Source organism: Salvelinus alpinus, chromosome 26 (genome assembly GCF_045679555.1).
Source record: "Salvelinus alpinus chromosome 26, SLU_Salpinus.1, whole genome shotgun sequence".
Taxonomy (NCBI): Eukaryota; Metazoa; Chordata; class Actinopteri; order Salmoniformes; family Salmonidae; genus Salvelinus; species Salvelinus alpinus.
This window is the reverse complement of record NC_092111.1, coordinates 33,960,883-33,988,825: the sequence shown is the minus strand read 5'-3', so window position 1 is coordinate 33,988,825 and position 27,943 is coordinate 33,960,883. Positions and strand designations below refer to the sequence as shown.

The 27,943-nt window shown below is 43.0% G+C and overlaps 1 protein-coding gene across 2 annotated transcripts; it reads left to right on the top strand.

Moving 5' to 3' along the window:
- The first annotated feature begins 231 nt into the window (after positions 1-231).
- Positions 232-27,943, top strand: LOC139555222 (heat shock factor protein 1-like). Of its 2 annotated transcripts, XM_071368838.1 has the most exons (14): positions 232-651; positions 4,352-4,460; positions 5,770-5,906; positions 6,492-6,616; positions 10,700-10,775; positions 17,544-17,605; positions 17,832-17,928; positions 18,427-18,563; positions 18,654-18,878; positions 20,019-20,093; positions 20,793-20,898; positions 21,266-21,319; positions 22,555-22,615; positions 25,607-27,943. In XM_071368838.1, exons 1-14 carry the CDS (start codon positions 526-528, stop codon positions 25,801-25,803), a joined length of 1,587 nt encoding a protein of 528 aa, XP_071224939.1. In that variant the 5' UTR covers positions 232-525; the 3' UTR covers positions 25,804-27,943. The 2 variants fall into 2 exon arrangements, with proteins under 2 accessions (XP_071224939.1, XP_071224940.1); XM_071368839.1 differs by lacking the exon at positions 20,019-20,093 and having other exon boundaries at positions 248-651; positions 25,607-26,621.

Here is a 27,943-nt window from a genome sequence, read left to right as displayed (position 1 = left end):
TTTTTGGAACATAACAACATACTTTGATACCTAAAGTGATTCAGCCTAAATACGTTGCAAATTGATTAAGTAAAAAAAAAAATGGTGTATTTTATATTTTATCGTTGCATCTTGTGTTATATTATTTTATAAATACTATAAGTTAACTATATACTATTTTGGCATTTAATTCATGACATTTTAGTTGTGATTTATGGATAAATTATTTTGTTCTTCCCCTTGATGATGTCACAAAATGGCGACCACCATGCGCCTGTGCAATGGCCTTTTTCTACGCACTTTGTAGCTGTGTCTTGTTGATGGAAATTTCCGTTCATAATAGTTTCTCAATTATAAGTCATATATTCATTCGTTTTAGAAAAATGTTCATTTAGGTGAATACTGCGTCATTGCCAAACGGAATTATAGAATTGTTGCAGCAAATATCGAACTGTCAAGAGCATTGTGCTTGTTTTTCACTGGAGTTCTTTCCCTTGTGCTATTTTTGAAGTTGATCAACTTTTGAAGTTATTATTTTTCGTTGATATGGAGTTCCACGGTGGTGGGTCTGGTGGGGTCGTGGTCAGTGGCAGTAATGTACCTGCATTTCTTACGAAACTTTGGACTCTTATTGAGGATCCGGACACCGATCCTCTGATATGCTGGAGCCCAGTGAGTTAACTAGTTTGCTAGCTACTAATGCTATCTAACCTGCTAGCTAGCTAGCTGCTGGACATCTAAGTAAATTAACATAGACTTGGTTCGCTTTATAGACAGTTTGTCAACCAAGATGGTTTCACATTTCATATGTGATGTTAGCGGGGCATCACTTATATCTAGTTAACGTTAGTTATATGATCAAACATACAGTGTACTAACGTTAACTAGATTTATCTAGTGTTAGCTAACGTCCTAACCAGATTATACGAGTAACGAACTCTGAGTCCTAAAGATGTAGCTAGGTTAGCTATCCAGCTAACTAACTAGACAATTTAGCTAATTTGGTAAAACGTGAAGGTGATACATTTATTCGTATGCAATTAATCAGCGAAAAAAAGCTAGGCCAAGGGCCGGGGAAGCTTCGTGGCGGAAGGTTTTGTTAGTCCACGCGTCAGCTGTTCCTGGGTGTCAATTATCATTAGCTAACTATGTTAGTTAGCTGCAGACAGGTGGCTTGCTAACATAGCTAACTACTTCATTTGGTTAACTGTGAGTGTAGACAGTATGTAGCTGTCTGTGTCCAAAAAGCCATGCAAAAAAAGTAATTGAAACTAGCTAACGTTAGCTACAGCATTGTAACGAGAAAAGGGGGTGTGTGAAAAGGGGTGTGTGGCTGTATAAACAATTTGACAGCCTTTTCTCTTTGCTAGCCGCAATGTTGGAATTCTCAGTAGCCAATAAGTTGATGTTACTCTAAATTGTACAAATAACGCCGTGTCATTATCATGTCTAAAAACAAATATTATAATTTGTTCACAAATAAAAAATGTTGTCACATGCTTCATAAACCACAGCTGTAGACTAACAGTGAAATACTTTCGGCCTCTTCCCAACAATGAATAGAAAAAAGATTAATAACACGAGGAATAAATACACAATGAGTAACGATAACTTGGTACCAGTATCGAGTCGATGTGCAGGGGTACGAGGTAATTGAGGTAGATATGCATGTACAGTGCATTCGGGAAAGTATTCAGATCCCTTGACTTTTTCCACATTTTGTTATGTTGAAGCCTTAATCTAAAATGTATTTAAATTGCCCCCCCCCTCAATATACACACAACACCCCATAATGACAAAGAAAAAGAAAGGTTAGAAATGTGCCAGTTTAAAAAATAATTGGAAATATCAAATTTACATAAATATTCAGACCCTTTACTCAGTACTTTGTTGAAGCACCTTTGGCAGTGATTACAGCCTCAAGTCTTCTTGGGTATGATGCTACAAGCTTGACACATCTATATTTTGGGAGCTTGTCCCATTCTCTGCCAATCCTCTCAAGCTCTGTCAGGTTTGATGGGGAGTGTTGCTGCACAACTATTTTCAGGTCTCTCCAGAGATTTTTGATTGGGTTCGAGTCGGTGTGCTGGCTGGGCAACTCAAGGACATTCAGTCTTGTCCCGAATCCACTCCAGTGTTGTCTTGGCTGTGTGCTTAGGGTCAGTGTCCTGTTGCAAGGTGAACCTTCGCCCCAGTCTGAGGTTCTGAGCACTCTGGAGCATGTTTTCATCAAGGATCTCTCTGCATGTTGCTCAGTTCCTCTTTCCCTCGATCCTGACAAGTCTCCCAGTCCCTGCTGCTGAAAAACATCCCCACAGCATGATGCTACTCCCACCATGCTTCACCATAGAGATGGTGCCAGGTTTTTTCCAGACGTGACATTTGGCATTCAGGCCAAAGAGTTCAATCTTAGTTTCATCAGACACGAGTGTCTTGTTTCTCATGGTCTGAGAGTCTTTAGGTGCCTTTTGGCTAAACTCCAAGCAGACTGTCATGTGCCTTTTACTGACTAGTGGCATCCGTCTGGCCACTCCACCAAAAAGGCCTGATTGGTGGAGTACTGCAGAGATGGGAGAACCTTCCAGAAGGACAACCATCTCCATAGAGGAACTCTGGAGCTCTGTCAGAGTGACCGTCAGGTTTTTGGTCACCTCCCTGACCAAGGCACTTCTCTCCTGATTGCTCAGTTTGACCCGGGCAGCCAGCTCTAGGAAGAGAGTCTTGGTGGTTCCAAACTTCTGCCATTTTAAGAATGATGGAGGCCACTGTGTTCTTGGGGATCTTCAATGGTGCAGACATTTTTGATTACCCTTCCCCAGATCTGTGATTTGACACAATCCTGTCTCTGCGCTTTACAGACATTACCATTGACATCATGGCTTGGTTTTTGCTCTGACATTCACTGTCAACTGTTGGACCTTATATAGACGGGTGTTTGCCTTTCCAAATCATGTCCAATCAATTGAATTTACCACAGGTGGACTCCAATCAAGTTGTGGAAACGTCTCAAGGATGATCAATGGAAACAGGATGCACCTGAGCTCAATTTCGAGTCTCATAGCAAAGGGTCTGAATACTTATGTAAATACACTATTTCTGTTTTTTATTTAGAATACATTTGCAAAAATTTCTAAACCTATTTTTGCTTTGTCATTATGGGCTGTTGTGTATAGATTGAGGAAACAAATCAATTTTAGGATAAGGCTGTAATATAACAAAATGGGGGGGAAAGTCAAGGGGTCTGAATACTTTCCGAAGGCACTGTAGGTAGGGATTAAGTGACTTGGCAACACGATAGACAATTAACCGTTGAAGCAGCATATGTGATGTATCAAAGGAGGGTGTGTCATGCACCGGATAGGTGCTGTGAAATGTGTAGTTTTGTGGAACAAATTAGGATTAAGTGCCTTGCTCAAGGGCACATTGACATTTTTACCTTGTTGGTTACTGGCCTAACGCTCAAACAGCACCGATTTTATTATTCTTATTTTATTAAATGTCAAATGATGTTGCTGACTAATAAGGAATTATCTGGACTCTACCTTTTACACTCATTGACCCTGAGGGTGAAAGCATAGACAGTCATAATTATGTTTTCTCTAACTACTGGGTAGGAGACAATCCTGTATGTGTTGATACGCTGTCTATCCAAGGGCCTCCTCTGTTTATGGACTCTGGTCCAAGCAGTGGACTTCTATCTGTGCATCCATTTCCCCGAAAGTGAATAAATAGCAAAATAACTGACAAACATTCAGACAAAACACTTCTATTGCGCTTTGGCGCTGGACCATTTCCACTATTCATTGCACAGGAATTGCTTCACAATGGGGAAGTTGTAGGAGGTTTTGTGTGTGAACTAACCCCAGAATATTGAGAGTATGTAAAAGCAAATCTACTAAATAGGACATTTCTTAACTGATTTGATGAAGTATTTAGGATGCACTGCCATTAGCGGTCGGAGTCATTGTTTTCTCTTTAACCTACATAATCAGTAAGTTCTTGCGTCATGATCCAACTTGTCCATTGCCTTAGACTTCACACCATTCTCTACCTTCCATAATCACTGTAAGTAGAGCCTTTATCAGACCCAAAGTTGTGAATTAGTTTAGCTTTGTCGTAGGCCAGCCAAAGCAGCTTAACTTGATTCTTACTTCAGTACATTTTTATTTTGCCAGGGAGTCAGTAAATAAATAGTGCACAACCCCAGACCAATGTCTCTTTTACAAATGACCCGTGGTTAAAATTATAGGCCTAGCCAAGGTAAACTGGGGTTGTGCACTATTTATTTAAAGGGATACAGTAGATAAAGGTCTTTATGCCAAAATTCCGAAGTATTCCTGTAACTTTTACTGTTCTTTCTCTTCCTTTACAGAATGGCAACAGCTTCCATGTGTTTGATCAGGGCCAATTCTCCAAGGAGGTGCTTCCCAAGTATTTCAAACACAATAACATGACCAGCTTTGTACGCCAGCTCAATATGTGTGAGTTGTCATTCATGTATTTAACATGTTAGGCATGGCAATGCCATGGAATTAAAACGTGCAGTTAATCATGTGTGCTACATTATATGCAATATCGTTTAGATGAGAAGCGCCTGTATAGTTTGAATTGCTATCCTTATTTTGTTTGTCTATATATTATGGTATTTACGGTATGACACATGAAGTAGTAATTGCCACATCCCACACAAGGCTAAAGTAAGTATAGTGTAAACAGAAAAGTAGCAAATCTTATGTTGAAGAGAGATTCTACTAATGTAAATCCACATTTATACTTTTACATTTGCCTCCAGCATCTACACTGATTGGTTCTGGGTGTTTTGGTAGATTCGACCTAATTATTTGCTTATATTATAATGAGCCTTGAAACCAGCGGTGTCAAACTCATTTTGCCCCAGGGACTGCATTCGGTCTTCAACGAGGTCCGGAGGGCCGCACCAAAAATGGGTTATGTTTCCTTGCAGTCAAAGTTGGGGGGGGGGAAGTCCTCTATCCGTAATTCTTTTAATTTCCGATGCTCCCTAACTGTCTAGTGATTTATTAACAAGCTGGACAGTCAAACTATATGACTATAGGTCCGTTATCCTTACTCCACAGTTTCCATAAGGTTTTAGTCATTTTGATGTATATTGAGTTTGTTTTTACTCAAACTTCCCATGGGCCGGATTAGACCCCTTCTCGGGCGGTATCCGGCCCGCTGGGCCCTGCTTTAATTAGACTCAACGGAGGACCTTTTTCAATAGGGGCTATTTCTCAGAAGTTGAGGTAGATGTTAACATGTATTTCTTATACTGTGAAAGCCTTGAGCTTTTTGTTTGTGTCTTTAAGCAATAAGGCACGGTATATGGCCAATATACCACTGCTAAGGGCTGTTCTTATACTTGACCCAACGCGGAGTGCCTGGATACAGCACTTAGTCGTGATATATTTGCCCTATACCACACTCCCTTGTGCCTTATTGCTATTATAAACTGGTTACCAACGTAATTAGAGCAGTAAAAATAAATGTATTGTCATACCCGTGGTATACGGTCTGATATGTCACGGCTTTCAGCCAATCAGCATTCAGGGCTCGAACCTCCCAATTTATAATTGGTTATATAATCCACTTACATGTTATTTATTAAGACTGAGAAGACTTGGAGGAGGAAGATATAATTGCATGCAGTGACCTAGAAACCAGGCACATTTTACAAACAATAAATACAGGCTAGGTAATTGCCACGTATCTAGAAATTGAATGGTAGTGCCATAGTCAACTGTAAGTTGTTGTTGTTTTAACTTTCTACAGACGGCTTCCGCAAAGTAGTCCACATTGAGCAGGGTGGTCTGGTGAAGCCTGAGAAGGATGACATGGAATTCCAGCATCCCTACTTCATCCGCGGACAGGAGCCTCTGCTTGAAAATATCAAACGGAAAGTTACCAATGTAAGTGCAAAACGATGAGATGGCATCATGTGATATGTGTCTTGAATCACCTATCAAACCTTTCTTCATACTAGGCTTGACATAGCCTAGACTGTATTACCAAGATCTATAAAATGTATAGTCAGGCTCCTCAGATAGACAGCATGTCAGACAGCATGTGCTCCAAGTGCTTGGCCTGCTCTTCTGCTCTCCTCCCAGGCCAGATTGAGCTGATCTAGGGGCCTCTGTGGAGCCAGACAGCTGAGGATGGGAGGATTAGAGAAGGCAGGCCAGGGAGATGGTAATCTGATGTTGCCTGACACAGCCACTTTCTACTCTGCTCAGTCTGTTGATTTACAGCCGCTTCCATCTGCACCTTGATATAGTCTGCCTCGGGCCAACTGATCAGTTCAAGCAAAAAACTGATAACCAAATCATACTCTTTTCATTGTGTTTCCATTGTCTGTCCCTCAGGGTTCCAGTTGGGGCCAAGGCCGACACTGAAGGCTCGTTTTTATCTCTTTCCCTCCTCACTTTAATACTTTTCTTTTGCTTTAGCACTTTTCTTTGCTTTAACCATTTCATCATGTTCTCTCTCCCTTTCAGGTGTCCAATGTTAAACATGAAGACCTCAAGATGAGCTCAGACGATGTCTCGAAAATCCTGACCAACGTGCAGAACATAAAAGGCAAGCAGGAGACCATAGACTCCCAAATCATCGCCATGAAGCAGTAAGTGAAACGTTGAGAGGTTTATTCTGATTCAATCTCATGAATATTAGACGGTCGACTCAGCTTAACTAATGCATTGACGGGAACCAAATCAAACAGAATGTCTGACAAACCATAGTACAAAGTACAAACCCCTAAGTCCACAACTCCACATAGATGCAAGATTCAAAAACAGTTTCAGAATTGACTGCCCCTTGAATGAGCCAAAAATGCTCTTCACCAGCTTACCTTTAACTTCTACACAATTAGATATCCCCCCCACCCCCCACTCCCCTTGCTGCCGTGTTGCTATATTAGCAAGTATGCATACTGTGTGTCCCTGTAGTGCTGCAGTAGCCTACCATGCTGCATTAAGGCGGTGTAAGCCAGTTTATTTAAAGCTGATGATTAGGCTGCATGAGGCAGGATTCCAAAAGGCCTGTCATAGGCTGAAGTACTGTGTGTGTGTATATACACACTACATTACAAAAAGTATGTGGACACCTGCTCATTCAACATCTCATTCCAAAATCATGTGCATTAATTTGGAGGTGGTCCCCCGCTCCCCTCTTGCTGCTATAACAGCCTCCACTCTTCTGGGAAGGCTTTCCACTAGATGTTGGAACATTGCTGCGGGGACTTGCCATTCAGCCACAAGAGCATTAGTAAAGTTGGGCACTGATGTTGGCCGATTAGGCCTGGCTCGTAGTCGGCGTTCCAGTTCATCCCAAAGTTGTTCAATTGGGTTGAGGTCAGGGCTCTGTGCAGGCCAGTCAAGTTAATCCATACCTATCTCGACAAACCATTTCTGTATGGATCTCACTTTGTGCACTGTCAGCATTGTCGTGCTGAAATAGTAAGGGCTTTCCTCAAACTGTTGCCACAAAGTTGGAAGCACAGAATTGTCTATGATGTCATTGTATACTGTAGCGTTAAGATTTCCCTTCACTGGAACTAAGGTACCTAGCCCGAACCATGAAAAACAGCCCCAGACCATTATTCCTAAACTTTACAGTTGCTACTATGCATTCGGGTAGGTAACGTTCTCCTGGCATCAATCTAGATTCGTCCATCGGACTGTCAGATGGTGAAGCATGATTCATCACTCAAGCGAATGCGTTTCCACTGCTCAAGAGTCCAATGGCTGCGTGATTTACACCACTCCAGCCGACGCTTGGCATTGCACATGGTGATCTTAGGCTTGTGTGTGGCTGCTCCCCCATGGAAACCCATTTCATGAAGCTCCCGAAGAACAGTTCTTGTGCTGACGTTGCTTCCAGATGCAGGTTGGAACTCGGTGGTGAGTGTTGCAACCGAGGACAGGCAATTTTTATGCGCTAAGCGGTCCCGTTCTGTGAGCTTGTGTTTCACGGCTGAGCTGTTGTTGCTCCTAAACGTTTCCACTTGACAATAACAGCACTTAGTTAACCAGGGCAGCTCTAGCAGGGCAGAAATTTGATGAATTGACTTGCATCTGATAGTGCCAACTTGAAAGTCATTGAGCTCTTCAGTAAGGCCATTCTACTGCCAATGTTTGTCTATGGAGATTGCATGGCTATGTCCTCAATTTTCTGCTGTAATAGCCGAATCCACTAATTTGAAGGGGTGTCCACATACTTTTGTGTATGTGGGAGATATGCTGGCACCTGACTATGTCCGTGTGCTGTTTAAATCTACAGAGCTATCATAAATGATAGATTTCACACATTTTTCACCAGCTTTAAACAATGATTAATGGATTATGTCTATTGATATACATTCTTATGGTGGTAGAACTGCAGCTGTGGAGAGTTGGACCTGGTCTGTTTCCATGTGTTGATCCAGTGTCCAGGTTTGGTTTGAATTAGGTTCAGGGTTTGTTTTGTGACCTTTTTCTGGATGACTTGATCAGACTAAGTTCCATGTTTTGTAGCAGTAATGATGTGGATACTGACATAACTCAGCCTGGTTAGTTATTGGTTATAATGTCTTCATCAGATGTGGTTTCAAAGTTGATAGTTCCCATTTTGTAGCAGTTATGTGGGATAACCCATTGGGTTGTGTCAGTGTGCCCCACTCTGGGACAATATAATTGTGGCTCATCTTTCAGGACACTTGGTTGCCATTCTAAAAGCATGAGGTTCTTCTCATGCAGCTGGGATGATGTGGGTGTGCTGTTCACCATCTGCCTATAGCCCGTCAGGGTGCATGTCAGAACCCACATCATTATTACAATCCTTCCTACACGCGCACACAGGCACGCTTGGATTCTCCAGCTGGACCTCACCCTTGGACTCTTCATTGCCACCGAGGGCTTTCTCTCCTGTCCCCAACAGGTTAATAAACCAGACTTTTTCTGCATGGTACCATGATGCAATACGCACAGCAGATTTTATTGTGACCTCATTCATCGTGTCCATCGGCACGGCATGACAGTCTCTCTCCATGTCTTAGAATAGATGGGATTATTTACCTTGTTTTATCTAATCCGTTTTATCCAATTTGCCTATTTTATTAAGATATGTTATTCAAGAATGATGGCTGTCCATCACCCGAGGTGGGTGGCTCTCACGCTTTCTTAGGGGGGAAAAACTGGATTGTTCTCTATTACCACATTCCACCTCACCTCTGACCCTCGAACAAATCTGACGCGCCAAAAAGTAATGGGTATGTTTCCAATTATCTGATCCCGTTCACATGTCAAATAATCCCTCAGTATTGGTCAGAGTGGTGTTCTGGGTTGGGGCCTATGGTGAGGAATCCACACCTGACCCTATAAATCCCTGTTTGTCTGCCCCACAGGGAGGTCAGCACAGATGGTGGGCTTTTACAGGGCAGAGTGGGTTTACAAGGCAACAGAGACCACTGATAAAGGACCTCTTTTCCACACTGGAAGTATGGAGGCCCTGTAGCTCTCTGATGGCACCCCAGTACTCGCATCCTTTAACCCTAGTTTAGTCGCGGTTTTAATATCACATCAGTGTGTTGGAGGTTCTTAAGGTTACCGTGCGTTACTCTGTAACAATGCCAGGATGTAAGGCCTAAGCTTTGATTATCAGCAAATGTATTTTTCATTTTGTCCTCGAAGCTAGGCCTAATGTTTGTTTGTTTATTTATTTGGGGGGGGGGGGTCTAGAATAGTTTAATTAGCAGAATCTGAGAGTAGCCTTAATAAAGACATATGACTAAAATGCTAAACAAACTCTGAAATATCTAAAATGTGTATTCTGTTTATTGTGGCAGCACCATTTCACCAGGTCAAATTCTTGGTACATGTTGATGTACTTTGCGAATAAATATTTTGATTCTTAATTATTTTGATGGAGCCAGAAGACTCAATCTGACATATTTCACCAAGGTATTGTCTAGCCTGGTTCTGGCCTGGTTCTAGCCTGGTTCTAGAACTGTTTACTCTGTTTGATAACTCCAGTGGGACTGAGACCATAGGAGATTGCAGAACAGCACGAATAGATGTGGGACTGGGCTAGGTGTTGTCTGAGTCCAGGGCATGTCATTTAATGTGAGCCATGTGTATGGATGAATCGGGCCCATGAGCACACCTACAAAGTATCTGAACCAGAGTCTGAGGAGCCAGGCTTTAAGAGCCAGGTGGAGGGGCAGGGTCTTTATAGACTGCACTAAAAAAGCTGAATAAACACAGCGCGCTAAGATCTTTCAATAGCCATTAACTTAACAAAATAAACTGCCTCAACTATTCCTCAAATCTTTACCAGTGCAGTAAAAAATCTGCTGTGCCTTGATAGGCGTTCCACAGTATGGGTGGGTCTTAAAGATTAGAGCCTAAGCCCTTGCCCCCCCATCTTGGCTACATGTCCTGTGGAGATTTAGGTTCGTTAGGGATGACTTGCTGTTCTGAGACTTTTACTTTTTGATTTATTTCAAATATGCTTTGCAACGGGTTATTAGGCTATTCAACTTTGATGTAGGAAACCACATCACAATGTCAAGGACTGCTGTCATTATAGCAATGACATACCCTAAGAGGATGTCATGGGTTTGGGAATGGAAGGGAAATGTACTGTCCCTGTACTCCATTTAAAGTTCAATAGATTTGTTATGTGTGGTTTATTTATCTGTAAACGAGTATCCCCTTTGTCTTTCCAGTGAGAATGAAACTCTTTGGAGAGAGGTGGCCAGCCTCCGACAGAAACACGTCCAGCAACAGAAAGTCGTCAACAAGGTAAAAGATAGTTGCGTTACCTGCCACTTCTCTGACCACCCAGAACAAGTAGGCTCTTCTATGCTATGTTAACATAGTAGTTCATGTGATAACTCTTGGAATGACGTTCACTATGGAAATAAGGATTTATTTATTTCATCTCATAAAACATGGGACCAACACTTGTTGTGTTTTTATATTTTTGTTCAGTGTAAATCAACAAATATTTTCCTGTTAACTAGAGCTGGGACCATAAACTGAACATTATCAACACAGACCATACCAACCAATTATCAAGGCCATTTTATTGATATCGGAAATCACGATAAGTAGCTTGTACTAGAGACATGTGATGGTAACAACTTAAGTTCATGTTTTAAGTATCCCTATATTTCTGTTATTATGGTGCTACCACTCTGATATTAGTACGCCTGCGCAGTAGTCTGACTAGATGGACCTGGCCTGAGTGTGATGGAACTATGTACTCTGGTGAAGTAAACGTTGTTAAACTGCAACCTAGTAGTTGTGTCATTTTGAGTTAACATTGACAGCAGAGGATGGCTAATAACTACAATGTGCCATCTCGCTTCGACGAGAAGAGGTCGTATGAAAGTTAGAAAAATTAACTTGGAATCTGGACAGGTTACTAATCTGGATGAGAGAAAGCAAGCACTTGCAGTGGTATCGCTTGAGGGAAGAGTGAGACAGACAGCACTGGAAATATCGGTGGAGGATTTGAACAAGGATGACGGTATGAGAACTTTGATCAAGGCAGTGGATTCTGTGTTTGCAATGACGGACTACGTAATTGATTTGGACTACATTTATTTTGTACTTGCGCAATAGGTTGCGCAAGTACAATATGGTTCTCCCGGATGCCGTGTTAGCGTTCAAGTTGCTATATTCTGCCTGTCTGGATGGTAGTGAGAAACAGTTGTCTTTGCTATATTCTCCCTGTCTGGATGGTAGTGAGAAACAGTTGTCTTTGCTATATTCTGCCTGTCTGGATGGTAGTGAGAAACAGTTGTCTTTGCTATATTCTCCCTGTCTGGATGGTAGTGAGAAACAGTTGTCTTTGCTATATTCTGCCTGTCTGGATGGTAGTGAGAAACAGTTGTCTTTGCTATATTCTGCCTGTCTGGATGGTAGTGAGAAACAGTTGTCTTTGCTATATTCTGCCTGTCTGGATGGTAGTGAGAAACAGTTGTCTTTGCTAGATTCTCCCTGTCTGGATGGTAGTGAGAAACAGTTGTCTTTGCTAGATTCTCCCTGTCTGGATGGTAGTGAGAAACAGTTGTCTTTGCTATATTCTCCCTGTCTGGATGGTAGTGAGAAACAGTTGTCTTTGCTAGATTCTCCCTGTCTGGATGGTAGTGAGAAACAGTTGTCTTTGCTAGATTCTCCCTGTCTGGATGGTAGTGAGAAACAGTTGTCTTTGCTATATTCTGCCTGTCTGGATGGTAGTGAGAAACAGTTGTCTTTGCTATATTCTCCCTGTCTGGATGGTAGTGAGAAACAGTTGTCTTTGCTAGATTCTCCCTGTCTGGATGGTAGTGAGAAACAGTTGTCTTTGCTAGATTCTCCCTGTCTGGATGGTAGTGAGAAACAGTTGTCTTTGCTATATTCTGCCTGTCTGGATGGTAGTGAGAAACAGTTGTCTTTGCTATATTCTGCCTGTCTGGATGGTAGTGAGAAACAGTTGTCTTTGCTATATTCTGCCTGTCTGGATGGTAGTGAGAAACAGTTGTCTTTGCTATATTCTGCCTGTCTGGATGGTAGTGAGAAACAGTTGTCTTTGCTATATTCTGCCTGTCTGGATGGTAGTGAGAAACAGTTGTCTTTGCTATATTCTGCCTGTCTGGATGGTAGTGAGAAACAGTTGTCTTTGCTAGATTCTCCCTGTCTGGATGGTAGTGAGAAACAGTTGTCTTTGCTATATTCTGCCTGTCTGGATGGTAGTGAGAAACAGTTGTCTTTGCTATATTCTGCCTGTCTGGATGGTAGTGAGAAACAGTTGTCTTTGCTAGATTCTCCCTGTCTGGATGGTAGTGAGAAACAGTTGTCTTTGCTAGATTCTCCCTGTCTGGATGGTAGTGAGAAACAGTTGTCTTTGCTATATTCTGCCTGTCTGGATGGTAGTGAGAAACAGTTGTCTTTGCTATATTCTGCCTGTCTGGATGGTAGTGAGAAACAGTTGTCTTTGCTATATTCTGCCTGTCTGGATGGTAGTGAGAAACAGTTGTCTTTGCTATATTCTGCCTGTCTGGATGGTAGTGAGAAACAGTTGTCTTTGCTATATTCTGCCTGTCTGGATGGTAGTGAGAAACAGTTGTCTTTGCTATATTCTCCCTGTCTGGATGGTAGTGAGAAACAGTTGTCTTTGCTATATTCTGCCTGTCTGGATGGTAGTGAGAAACAGTTGTCTTTGCTATATTCTCCCTGTCTGGATGGTAGTGAGAAACAGTTGTCTTTGCTATATTCTGCCTGTCTGGATGGTAGTGAGAAACAGTTGTCTTTGCTAGATTCTGCCTGTCTGGATGGTAGTGAGAAACAGTTGTCTTTGCTAGATTCTCCCTGTCTGGATGGTAGTGAGAAACAGTTGTCTTTGCTATATTCTGCCTGTCTGGATGGTAGTGAGAAACAGTTGTCTTTGACTGCTTGTACTGTGCTGACTTGCGTCATTCAAGTCAGCACTAAAAAGGATTCTTGGTCAGAAGACGTCTGTCACGCCAATAACTGATGGAATGCAAGTCAGTGACGCGGCATATTACACTGAGCAGCAGAGAAAAGGCATTAAACTTTCTCAAGACAACTAGACGAGGGCGCCATTGCCCGCCACAAATCCACTGGACAGGTATGGAAGGAGATCAAAATGTGGTATTTGTCAAAGCACTTACCATTGTGTTGAAGACTGTCCTTATAAAAATGAACAAGTTAAACTAACAGGAAACGTGAACACAGATGGAGCAGTGTAACATTACACTGTTTTCAAATGAATCTGCTTCTGATACTGAGATCTTTATAGTTGAATCCTTAGGATCTGCTGTTATTGATACTGTATGTACACACAGTGTGTGGTGCAAAATGTCTTGACAGTTATGTCAGTGAACTAAATATGAAGTACAAAATATGATTGACGCAACAGAGCTTTCATATTTGGAGATGGGGGAGTTGTCCATTCTACCAAGAGTCACGATACCAGCAAAAATTGGTCAGACTAAGTGTCACATTTGTAACAGAGGTGGTCCCTGCAGATATCCCCTTACTATTAATCAAAGCTTCCTTCAAGAAGGCAGGGGCTGTACTAGACATAGAAAATTACAAGGCAGTGATGTTTAAACAACCAGTGAACCTTGAACTTACTCCCTCGGGCCACTATTGTGTAAACATTTTAGACAAATACATCGCAGGGAGACCGTGTAAGAATGAGATTCTGACGGACACGGAGCACATGGCCACAGAAGAAAAACAAAGTATTGTTAACTTCACAAACAGTTTGGACATGCTACAGTTGACAGACATCGGAAGTTACTCAGCAGTTTTGGGAATAATGATGATGAGAGTACTTCCATTCTATGGCAGATAGTTAACAGTTGTGAGACATGCCAGAAATACAGCAAACCTAAGCCCAGACCAGCTGTTGGTTTGCCACTGGCTTCCAAGTACAATGAAACAGTGGCTGTAGATCTACATGAGTTAGGACCAAGTGTGTGGTACCTTCACATAATCAACCACTTCACACGCTTCAGCGCTGGAAGCGTTGTGAATACAAAGAAACCCAGTGAAATCTTCAACCTGGATAAGTGTGCATGGCCCACCCCAGAAATTGTACAGTGACAATGGAGAATTCAATAATAATGAAATAAGGTAAATGGCTGAGAAATTCAACATGGAAGTAAAGACAACTGCTGCATACAGTCCATGGAGCAATGGACTTCTGGAGAGACATAATCAAACACTCACAGAGATCATGCTGAAAGTGAAGCAAGACAATAGGTGTGACTGGGAAACCGCCCTAGATTGGGCTTTGGCCATAAACTCAGTGCACAATGTTCATAGTTACAGCCCATACCAACTAGTGTTTGGGCAGAACCCTAATCTTCCATCTGTACTGGTTGACAAGCTACCACCACTAGAAGGGACCAGTGTGAGTGCATGTATGGGACAGCACCTTTTTAGAACTACATGCAGTGACCAAAAGCATTCACTGAAGCAGTGTGTTCAGAGAGAATTCACAGGGCTCTGCGTCAACTGCTTCGATCCACAGATAAGAAGTACGAGACTGGAAACAAAGTGTACTCGTTTGTAGTTGACTGTCGAGTGGAAAGGACCCAGAGTAGTCATTGGCCAAGATGGCGTGGTGATATTTGTGAGGCACCAGTGTCCTGGTGCATCACTCGCGATTGCTGTTGCTGAGAATCCGCCTCCTACTGAAAATGACAACGACACATTAACAGACACAAACCTACCAGATGTCGCATCCAATGATATGGAAACTGACACCTGGAAATGGAGCAGAGACCTTCAACCATGATACAGGTAATACTGTTGAACGTTTTCCTCATTTGAACCCTCAACAGTTACATGGTTGTTCCAATCTAAAAACTGGACAAACTGTTGGACAAGCAGGGAAATCCAAAGGAAAACACCGGAACTGGAACAACTTGCAGTACTCTGAACCAGCTACACGTTCTGGTACAACAGGGTCAGCTGACCTGTCACTTGTAGATCATCTCAGAATTGAACCAATGGAAAATCGAGAAAAGTAGAATGACATTCAAAATGATGATGTACTTGAAACCAAGGACGTGTCATTTGACTCAGCTAAACTAGATGAACTCAGTAATTGGAGGATTCAAAATTATGTACTTGAAACAAAGGATGTGTCATTTGACTCAGCTAAACTAGATGAACTCAGTAATTGGAGGAAACATTGAGTGTTTGTGGAAGTCAGACATTGGCCAAAAAATGTGTCTCAACAAGGTGGGCTTGTACCCTCAAAGAATCCTTGACTTGAATAGTGCCAATTTGAAAGGTGCCTTTTGAAAAGCTGGCTGCTAAAGGACTCCCAAAAGACTCACTGACATGCGTCTCAGAATCACTCAGATTGCTGCTGGCGATGATCTGCCAGAATAAATGGAAACTTCATTCCACAGGCATCAAATCTGCAGTTTTGCAGGGAACAGAGCTGTCAAGGGACATTCACATCTAACTTCCGCCTAAAGCTTAGCGCGGAGGAACACTGGAAACGAAAAGGTGTGTGTGGCCTGGCAGATGAATCACTCTACTGGTACAACAAAGTCAAGGCAACAATGCTGAGTACAGGTGGAAAAATGTCACAAGTGGATCCTGCAGTCTTCTATTGGCTTGATCAAGACTGCAATGTGACAGAAGTATTTGCTTGTCATGCTGATGACTTCATCTGGGGTGGCTCACAGACCTTTGCTACAACTGTGATTCCACACCTCAAAGCTGTTTTCTAGGTCGGCCGTGAGGATCATCATAGTTTGTTATGTTGGCATAGAGTTTATTACAGTTGACTAAACTTTCCTGTTGCATCAGTATAGTTATGTCAAGAATCTTCAACCCATCCACATGGATACTTCAAGAGCCGTACAAAGGAATTCCCCTCTCTGTGGAATTGAAGCTGATCAATTGAGGTCAAAGAGAGGTCAAATTCTATGGATTGCTAGACAGAGTAGATCTCATGTAATGTTTGACTGCAACTTGGCAGCCAACACAACACGCCACTGTACAAACCATCCATGAGGCAAACAAAGTTGTTCGTAAACTGAAATCACAACAAGTGACTGAAGTTTCAGCATGTTGGAAAAGATGACTCTGAAACTAGGTATCTTTAGTGATGCTTCCCTAGGGAACCTTACAGATGGAGGCACACAAGGTGGACATCTAATCGTGTTAATGGGTGAAGGAGGAAGATTCTCACCTATCTGTTAGCAGTCAAAACGGATCAGAAGGGTTGTCCGAAGCACACTTGCTGGAAAAACCCTTGTTCTTGCATAGATGACTATGCCATCTTTTTGACAACTTTGTTCTCAACTGTAGTTTGTCACTTGCAACTAACTACTCTCCCTAGTTGATGCTGTCAAGTCAACCAAGTCTGTCACAGAGAAAAGACTTCGTCTTGAGATTAGCACCATCAATTAACTAATTCAAACACAGAGAATCAAACAGATTCTGTGGTCGGACACAAAGGAACAGCTTGCTGGCTGTCTGACTGAACAGGGAGCAGCCGGTCTTGTGCTCCTAAAGGCTCTCAGTAATGGAAAGTGGCAGCTTGAGTAATACAAATAAAAACTGTCATACACAACACATTTGTAATGGGGAACTTAAATAATACTTGGGACATTTAATTATTTAGTTAAACAATTTGACTTTAAAGAAAAGTAGGAGATTGTTAAGTTAATGTTTTAAGTATCCCTATATTTCTGTTATTATGGTGCTATCACTCTGTTATTAGTACGCCTGCGCAGTAGTCTGACTGAAGATGGACCTGGCCTGAGTGTGATGGAACTATGTACTGTGGTAATACGGTGAAGTAAACTGGAAGCTAGTCGTTGTCATTTTGAGTTAACAACCATATTCCAAGGTGATGGTAGTACTATGGGTACAGTAATATACACAAGTAGGCTAATCAGTGCACATTCATGTTATAAACCTAGCATTCTATTTATCATTATTGTGATAATCCAGTAAATGTATTGTGAAATGTTTTTTTTGTCCGTATCACTCTGTTCAACTGCTTACTGTGCTAATGTCTTCCCCCAGCTCATCCAGTTCCTAGTGACCCTGGTGCAGTCCAACAGAGTCCTGGGGATGAAGAGAAAGATGCAAGTCATTTAGAATAGCAACCTCATTCTCTCAAATAGTGGTCTGTTTTTAGAATAGCAACCTCTCATTCACTCAAATAGTGGTCTGTTTTTAGAATAGCAACCTCTCATTCACTCAAATAGTGGTCCGTTTTTTTAGAATAGTAACCTCTCATTCACTCAAATAGTGGTCTGTTTTTTTATAGATTGTTTGTCTGACTCTTGTCTGGTCTCTATGGTACTACAGTCCCCTGATGCTGAACGACAGCAGCTCCGCCCACTCCATGCCAAAGTACAGCAGGCAGTACTCTCTGGAACACCTTCAGGCATCGTCCTCTATCTCTGTGAGTTCACCTTCTGGAACCTAGCCTAGATTGGCACCTTCCGGTGGTAGAAATGGAACAGGCCTGCACTCTTGAAATACTGTAGTAATATCAGATAGGAAGCACTCTTTTTGTATTGTGAGTTTGGGGGGGGGAATGTCAGTCTGATTTGAATTCACAGTAATATATTTAGGCCGAATTATGCTATTGATACAGCTGTACTTTACAATTTGAGGGATTTGTAAGGCATGTTTTGATGTAGGCTAGTGAAGTAAGTTACCCAGAAGTGTGACGCTCCCCAGGAAAGATGACCAACTCATATCTCAGACATGAGAATGTAGCTACTGTAAGTCTCACTTTTTTAAGGCTCTTAACCAGCCAGAGGTAATGCATTCCGAGAGGTGTGGTTGCTGGAGCACCACTAAGGTGTAATGTTAGTTAAGCCTGTGTTACATAACTGATCTTGTTAGGATTTCAGGGCAGATTTAGTATTCTTGTGAACGTGTGTCCTACTCCCAGCCCTCGGGCTCCCCATTCACCAGTACAGGTCTCTTCACGGCGGAGTCGTCACTTAACAACGGCCCCATAATCTCAGATGTCACTGACCTGGCTCAGGCCAGCCATGTGGAGGTCACCAATGAGTGGATGGAGGAAAGGTTAGTGACTGTTAAAATTCAAGAACAACTCCTGACCCTATACCAAATATACACTAATTTAAAAAAGTCAATTTGTCTTCCTGTCTTCAGCACGAGCCCATTGGTCCACATAAAGGAGGAGCCATCCAGTCACATGTTGGAGGAGGTGTGTCCTGCTGAGGTTGTGATTGGGGGGGCAGGGGTACAGGTTGACACGCCTCTGTCCCCCATCAACTTCATCAACTCCATCCTGCAGGAGAGCAATGAGCCTAATGCGGCCCCTGCCCCCACGACCCCTACGGAGCAGAAGTGTCTCAGCCTCGCCTGTCTAGACAAGTGAGTAATCCCCAGATTATGTCACCGTGACCAGGTTCCACTGCCAGTCTGTCCCTCAGACCCTCCTACCTAACACCTAGCAACAGATTACCACAACGAGCCTAGTTCTCTACCCTAAAAAGTTTTTTTTTTTTTTTTTTTCACTTCTTGTTTATCAAATTTGCTCAACACACTGCGGCAACAGCAAGTGATAGGAACGCCACCCAGAGCTTTTAACCGTTGGTCGTCGCGGGGTGTGTCCATCGCTTATGATCCACTTGCATCACACTTGCCTTTCATTACCTTTTATATTCAGTTGTCCCATGCCAGTCGACGTCTGCAGCCAGCCTAATGCCCTAGGTTTCTCCCCACACACACAGAGATGGTGGCGCATCACGTCACATTGCATCAGGAGGATGTGCTAGTGACGCAAAGCAGCTCTCCACTGATAAATAGGGCAGCTGTTAGCGCTTTATGCTAGTTTAATAAGCACCGTCGTTCCACAAGCTCTACATAAACAAACCCACTGGCTTGTCCCGAGTGTTGCTAAGTATACACGTCAAAGACTTAGCTAATTCTTTCAAACCAAACATGGATTATTTGGCATTTTAGACACGGTTCTGTTTATTTGTTGCATTTCATCTTGGCTTTTTAGTTGTAGGATCCTGGCTGTTGCTACTAACGGTACATAATAAGCTGCTCAATGTTTAATCAAACTAATGCATACTGTATATCTTAATCTACTCATCTATCTTTATGTAGATAAGTTTACGATATATTAGCGATGCTGTTCATCTCTCGCCCAAGCATCCTCATTCTTTTTTGAACTCTTTTTTTGGGGGGGGGGGGTTGTCTGTCAATGACTTGTACAGTTTCTGTGTCACTGTTGAGATGAAAGTGTTTGTTTTATTGAAATCGTACTCTGATAAAATACATGGATCCTAGACTGTCCGTACTTTTTTTTTTCTTTTTTTTACAGGATTCCTTTTTAAACCAGCTGTGAATTCTGTTCCTGTGCCCCCAATGCCCATTCTCATTTTCAGCCAATGAGAAGCCGAGTAGCCTATGTAATCCCCATCCCTGGGCTTTAGTCAACCTATGGGGTGCAGTGTGTAGTAGTCTGCTCTCCTCTTTCCAGCTGTTGTTCTTTTATCTTTTCAGTTCTACACAGAAGTCAGAGGTCTCCCGCCTCTTCCCCTGCCCCTCCTCGTCTCTACACCTCAGACCTATCCCAGGGTTAGCATTTCAGTTGGCCCACAAACCCTGTTGTGTTGTCATCTCCCAGAATGTTTGATTGACGCTGCTGTACCTGGCATTGCCACCAGCAACAAGCCCAGAAAACGAACGGTCAAGCCTGTGTGGTCTGTAGTAAGAGAAAAAAACAAAGTGATTTGTGTATCTATTGAGCAAATATATTGAATCATTATTGAGGCTTGTATCATTTCTAATAGTTTACCATATCCCTGGATGTAACAACCTTTTCTCTGGGTCTACAAGCGGATAATGCTTATCAGTATTTGGCACCAACTGAGAATGGCATTGTTGATTATTAACAATGTTTTGAACACACATGGCCTTGAAAAAACAGCTGATTTAGCATGGTTTGTCCAAATGTTAATCTAACTGCATACCGCTCAACCCCATAGGCTACCCTCCATTTAGGTCAAACGGCAATCATTCTGTGAGTGGGTTTTAATGTGGCAGGCCCAGTGAACTATAGGAAAACCATTCCACTTTCTGAGCATCAGGTTCACAACTCAGTGATTGTGTGGCCCACTCATTGCTTTTCCAATGGCTTCTGCAGCTCAAGTGAAACGAGTTATTGGTTGATTTGACTCCATTCGTTTTAAGCAGCTAATTTGCTTTAATGCGTGTTTAGTCAGGGAGATGTTCAAAGATGAATATGAACCATGTTGATTTCTCTTTTTGGTGTAGGAGTGAGCTGAGTGACCATTTGGACTGCATCGACAATGGCCTGGAAAACCTCCAGACTATCCTGAATGCACAGTCCATCAATTTTGAGTCATCACCCTTCTTTGAAGTAAGTTTTGCCTTTTTCTTAGCCTGATCCCGGATCTCTTTGTGGGACCAGATCGACATCGGGCTACTATATTCTGTCCCAACAACAGTATGCTGAGGCGTTTCCTATGTGGAACACTGACCGGCCAGATTAGATATTTGTCGCTGCTGGGCATTTCTAGGTGTGTTTTGACGGGACGGTGGCTTTGTGAAAGATGATGCTAGGTGGTCAACTTGGTGTGAGTGAGGACAATGACTAGATGAAACCAACAAGAGTTAGTTATGGTTCATGTCTATTTTCTAATTCCTCCGGTGTCTTGTTTTTGTTAATCTGCTTCATCTGAACCCCAGGGGATAATAACATTTTCTACCCACTACTTGTCTTTCAGTTCTTCAGTTCTTCCCTGCCTGGCTCTGAATTCGACCTGGAGAGCCTTGACAGTGTAAGTTAGACAGAATCAAAATCACAATTTATTCGCCAAATACATTTGCATGTACAGGAATTTGACTCTGTGAAATGGTGCTGCGACAATGAACAGAATATACAGAGACGATATACAGACAGAGTTTACACAATCCACATTATGTACACAATGAACACCAAGCTAAAATCTACAGACAACACTATAAGCTATATTATGAGATGCGCAAACAGATGTATACACAGTGTACAAAACATTATGAACACCTGCTCTTTCCATGACAGACTGACCAGTTGAAGGCTATGATCCCTTATTGATGTCACTTCAATCAGTGTAGATGAAGGGGAGGAGACGGGTTGAAGATGGATTTTTAAGCCTTGAGACAACTGAGACATGGAGTGTGTATGTGTGCTATTCAGAGGGTGAATGGGCAAGACAAATTACGTGCCATTGAACGGGGTATGGTAGTAGGTGCCAGGCGTACTGATTTGTGTTAAGAATTGCAACGCTGCTGGGTTTTTCACGCTCAACAGCTTCCTGTGTGTATCAAGAATGGTCCACCACCCAAAAGACTTCCAGCCATCTTGACACGAATTTAAGCTGTTCTGAGGGGAAAACGGGGGGTGCAACTCGATATTAGCAAGGTTCTTAATATTTTGACTCGGTGTAAAAAAGTTTCAGTCCAAGGCAAAGGGAAGGATAGCTTGGTGTTCATTGTGTACATACAGTCTGGATTGGGGAAATTCTGAGCGCAAAGAGCAATGTGCAGTTCCTTGAGTTTTTTTATTGACCTTTTATTTAACCAGACAAGTCATTTGAGAACAAATTCTTATTTACAATGACGGGTTACCCCGGCCAAACCCTGGGCCAATTGTGGGCCGCCCTATGGGACTCCCGATCACAGCCGGTTGTGATGCAGCCCGGGATCGAACCAGGGTCTGTAGTGACACCTCTAGCACTGAGATGCAGTGCCTTAGACCGCTGCGCCACTCAGGATGCATAGTCAGTGGATGAATAGTAAACTGTAGTCCATGAATGAGAAGATCACTGTGGCCCGGTTGGTAAGGGCCACGGCACAAGGGAAGAACCTGTTCAGGTGGTGGGAGGTTTTGGTTGTGATTGACCTGAGGGGGTGGAAGAGGTATGGATATAGACCCTCTGCCTTGGCTGGGCAAGATGATTGTGTCTTTAGCTGTTTACTGCTTTTGTTTTGTTCATGAAATAAGTTAGTCTCACTGTGGCCCCCGTTGTTCTAGATCCAGGACTTGCTTTCATCGGATCCACCTAAAGGGGCTGAGAGAAGTGACAACTACACCGGTAAGAACTCCTAATATACTATATATCACGCTGAATATCCATTTCATTTTTATGTGACATTTGATGGGAGTGACCGTGTGCTGCTACTGCTAGTACCGCCGCTGTTAGTACCGCCGCTGCCACTTCTACTGCTACTGCTAGTACCGCCGCTGCTAGTACCGCCGCTGCTAGTACCGCCGCTGTTAGTACCGCCGCTGTTAGTACTGCCACTTCTACTGCTAGTACCGCCGCTGCTAGTACCGCCGCTGCCACTACTACTGCTACTGCTAGTACCGCCGCTGCTAGTACCGCCGCTGCCACTACTACTGCTACTGCTAGTACCGCCGCTGCCACTGCTACTGCTAGTACCGCCGCTGCTAGTACCGCCGCTGCCACTTCTACTGCTACTGCTAGTACCGCCGCTGTTAGTACCGCCGCTGCCACTGCTAGTACCGCTGCTGTTAGTACCGCCGCTGCCACTTCTACTGCTGCTGCTAGTACCGCCGCTGCTAGTACCGCCGCTGCCACTTCTACTGCTACTGCTAGTACCGCCGCTGCTAGTACCGCCGCTGCCACTTCTACTGCTACTGCTAGTACCGCCGCTGTTAGTACCGCCACTTCTACTGCTGCTGCTAGTACCGCCGCTGCTAGTACCGCCGCTGCCACTTCTACTGCTACTGCTAGTACCGCCGCTGCCACTGCTAGTACCGCTGCTGTTAGTACCGCCGCTGCCACTGCTAGTACCGCTGCTGTTAGTACCGCCGCTGCCACTTCTACTGCTGCTGCTAGTACCGCCGCTGCCACTTCTACTGCTGCTGCCACTTCTACTGCTGCTGCCACTTCTACTGCTGCTGCCACTTCTACTGCTACTGCTAGTACCGCTGCTGTTAGTACCGCCGCTGCCACTTCTACTGCTGCTGCTAGTACCGCCGCTGCTAGTACCGCCGCTGCCACTGCTAGTACCGCTGCTGTTAGTACCGCCGCTGCCACTTCTACTGCTACTGCTAGTACCGCCGCTGTTAGTACCGCCACTTCTACTGCTGCTGCTAGTACCGCCGCTGCCACTTCTACTGCTGCTGCCACTTCTACTGCTACTGCTAGTACCGCCGCTGTTAGTACCGCCACTTCTACTGCTGCTGCTAGTACCGCCGCTGCCACTTCTACTGCTGCTGCCACTTCTACTGCTGCTGCCACTTCTACTGCTACTGCTAGTACCGCCACTTCTACTGCTGCTGCTAGTACCGCTGCTGCCACTTCTACTGCTGCTGCCACTTCTACTGCTGCTGCCACTTCTACTGCTACTGCTAGTACCGCCGCTGTTAGTACCGCCACTTCTACTGCTGCTGCTAGTACCGCCGCTGCCACTTCTACTGCTACTGTTAGTACCGCCGCTGCCACTTCTACTGCTACTGCTAGTACCGCCGCTGCCACTTCTACTGCTGCTGTTAGTACCGCCGCTGCTAGTACCGCCGCTGTTAGTACCGCCACTTCTACTGCTGCTGCTAGTACCGCCGCTGCCACTTCTACTGCTGCTGCCACTTCTACTGCTACTGCTAGTACCGCCGCTGTTAGTACCGCCACTTCTACTGCTGCTGTTAGTACCGCCGCTGCCACTTCTACTGCTACTGTTAGTACCGCCGCTGCCACTTCTACTGCTACTGTTAGTACCGCCGCTGCCACTACTACTGCTACTGTTAGTACCGCCGCTGCCACTACTACTGCTACTGCCACCACCACCATGGAGTCAAATTCAACACCATTTGATCCCACCCCCATTTTAGAGTCAAAACTACTCTGGTTTCAGTTTTGTGTTTTTAATAAACTCGCATGTCATTTTAGATTTCTGTGTTTTGAACAATCAACTCAATTGGAGTACATTTCCACTTTAGTAGGTTACTACCTTTTTTAACACTGTAGGATGTTAAAAAAGTAGTAAAGCCTAATTAGCATATTTCCCACTGCTATTTGAATGAATGAATGCTCAGGTTACTACCAATTACCGTGACATCTAATTCCTTATGGAATCCAGCCAGAAGGACATCCAACAAACTTTACATCCACCACAACCGGCTGTCAGTGATTGCCAGACTGAAAGGTGTCATTTTAAATGACTACCTAGAACAGGTATACTAACGGCTGCAAAAAAATCAAACCACTTACAAATTGGGTTAGTTTAGAAAAATGTATACTTATCTTTGTATACCGTAAGGTCAGTAACGATCAATGTACAAAAACAAACAATAAAAAAATAAAATCTACCTGCAACAGAGCATGCTGGGAATTTGCTCCAACATTTCCTGGTTGCTAAAAATTCTCAACTGTTCGCCTAATTTAAGTTTGTGACAGAACAAGCAGTGCAGAGAATCATTGTACCATTTAAACCACTGTGAAATATATTTTTTGATAACCAAAAATATCGTATTATCAGCTGTTTGAAGCCGAGGAAAAACCCTTCAGCTGTGAAAAACAAAACTTAAGAATGGGAAACAGGCAAATGCGTCACGTAGAATGGAGCTACCGCTTCTCCGACTTGCTTTAAATGAGAATGACTGATGTATAACTCGCATTTCTATGTGAATTTGGTCAGATCACCCAAAAAGCAACGTACTCCGCACATACTACATAATATATATTGCGAAAATTCACACGGTTGAATCAACTCTGAAAATGTGCGGCTTAAACTTCTTGCTGTTTTCTCCAAAGAAGTGTAAAGAGGCTGTGGATACTCACCCCATGGATATCTCTCCCTGTCTCTGGTTCCTCTTATGGAGTTAAACGTACTCGTATCAATCCACTCCAGTTATCAACACTAACTCCAGCAAGCAAGAAGGGATTAAGTTAACTGTCAAGGGATTAAGTTAACTCCAGTAGTCAATAAAAAAACGACACTTTGCTTCCAATTTTCCTTGATTTATATAATACAATGCTGAGCCATTAGATTTAATTATGCTTCTTTCCCTATGGAAAAAAGGGATGATAATCTAATGTGTTTTCATATGTTGATTAACGCAGGGAAGCAGCTTGTCCAGTACACCACCCAGCCAATGTTACTGACTGACCCATTGACCAGTGAGAACGGGGGGGCGGACCTCCCCTCTCTGCTGGAGCTGGAGGGAGACTTATATTTCAGCCAGGACCCTGAAGAGGAACCTACCATCTCACTCCTCACCTCTGACACAGAAGCACCAGACAAGCCCAAATTATCCTAAAGAAACTTTTTATGAAGGGATGTACTAGTATGTTTAATTTTATTTTGTTGTGTTCATGTGCAGATGATGACAAATCAACCTGGTTGAATGATGGTTGTTCACTATTCTCTATGAGCTATTGAGCTTCATTCATTTCAAGGCTTAAACTTCCTAGTGAAAGAATTTTGCTTTAAAAGTTTGACTTAAATTACTGCCATGGTTTGTTCAGCGCTTGGAAGTGACTTCCTGGGTTGAATTATCTGTGGTCTTATTGGCGGGCCTTAAATAAAACTACCTAAAAGCTTAATCATTACCAGGTCTAGTTTTAAGCATTGATCACCAAGCACCTTTAACTAGTAGATGTGGAAGTATTCAGAATAATTGTTGTAACAATACAGGGCATAGATTCAGTACATTACTGTTTCTGGGGAAAAAAACACTTAATCTTTTTGTTTCTCTTTTTTCCTGGGAGGGGGTATTTTCTTTTACCTATTGATATAAGGGTAGTACCTTTATAATGTTAAGTGTTTTAAGTCTTTGTGCTGCACCATTATCTTGATTTATTCACAGTAGATGCAGAAAGTGTTTTCTTTGACATGTTTTCATTGCATAATTCATAATGGAATGCTGTTGGTACTTCAGCACCTTTATAGTAATTGAAGTTTTTAATGCTAGAATCCTTTAGTTGCTACATCTAAGCATTCTAGAAGAATATCATTTATAAAAGCCTCATGAGCTTAGTTCAACTGTCGTTCCCCATCAGACCCCAAAATTAACATATTGTTTTGTTTGTAAACAATGTATACTGAACCAAAATATAAATGCAACAATTTCAAAGATTTTATTGGTTACAGTTCATATAAGGGAGTCATTCAATTGAAATTAATTAGGCCTTAATCTAAGGATTTCACATGACTGGGCAGGGGTGCAGCCATGAATGGGTCTTGGAGGTTGTAGAGGCCCACCAGAATAAGTTTTCCCCCAGAAAAGGGCTTTATTACAGACAGAAATACTCCTCAGTTTCATCAGCTGTCTGGGGGACTGGTCTCAGACTAGATGCCAGACGTGGAGGTCCTGGGCTGGCCTGGTTACACGTGGTCTGCTTTTGTGAGGCCGGTTGGACGTACTGCCAAATTCTCTACAATTACTTTGGAGGCGGCTTATGGTACAGAAAGTAACATTCAATTCTCTGGCAACAGCTCTGGTGGACAGTCCTGCAGTCAGCATGCCAATTGCAGTCTCTCTTAACTTGATACATGTGTGGCATTTTGTTGTGACAAAACTGCCCATTTTAAAGTGGAATTTTGTCACCAGCACAAGTTGGACATGTATAATGTTCATGCTGTTTAATCAGATTCTTGATATTCAACACCTGTCAGGTGGATGGAATATCTTGGCAATGGAGAAATACAGGGATGTAAACAAATTTGTGCAGAAAATTTGAGAAAAATAAGCTTTTTGTTTGTATGGAACATTTAATCTCATGAAACATGGGACCAAGTCTTTACATATTGTGTTTATATTGTTGTTCAGTGTAAATGTAAACAAACACTATATAGCCTTAACACGGTTGGGCTGTGTTTCGGAGGACGCGCGGCTCTCGACTCCCGAGTCCGTACGGGAGTCACAGCGATGAGACGACTGTAACTACCAATTGGATACCGCGAAATTGGGAGAATCTTTTTTTTATTGGGATTTCATGGATGGTCAGTCCTTGCATCTTCAGCTCTAGGAAGTTGAGGTTACATTTCTCTGGGCCCATACCTCAGCTTTTTACCAATACAGAATCCTGGGGGGGGGGGCTTTATTGTTTCGATTAAGGGCTCTAGCTTTAAAGTGTGTATACACCCACTGGCCAGTTTATTAGGTACATCATCTAGTACCTGGGTCGGACCACGCGAGCCCCAACAGCACACCTGATTCAACTTGTCAACTATCCATCAAGTCCTCTGTTGAATCATGTGAGATTCTCTGGAGCAAATGTGTACTGTTGGTGGTACTGGAGTTGGAGAACACTGTTCTAGTGCAGGGAATCAGCAGTGTAGTTGTAGGGCAAATACCAAAACGGGGGGGGTCAGGAATGAGTTTGAACCCTGTTTTAGTGGATAACCCTTTTGTTCACATCAAGTATTCATGTCTTGAAATTAAATCCATCGAATTA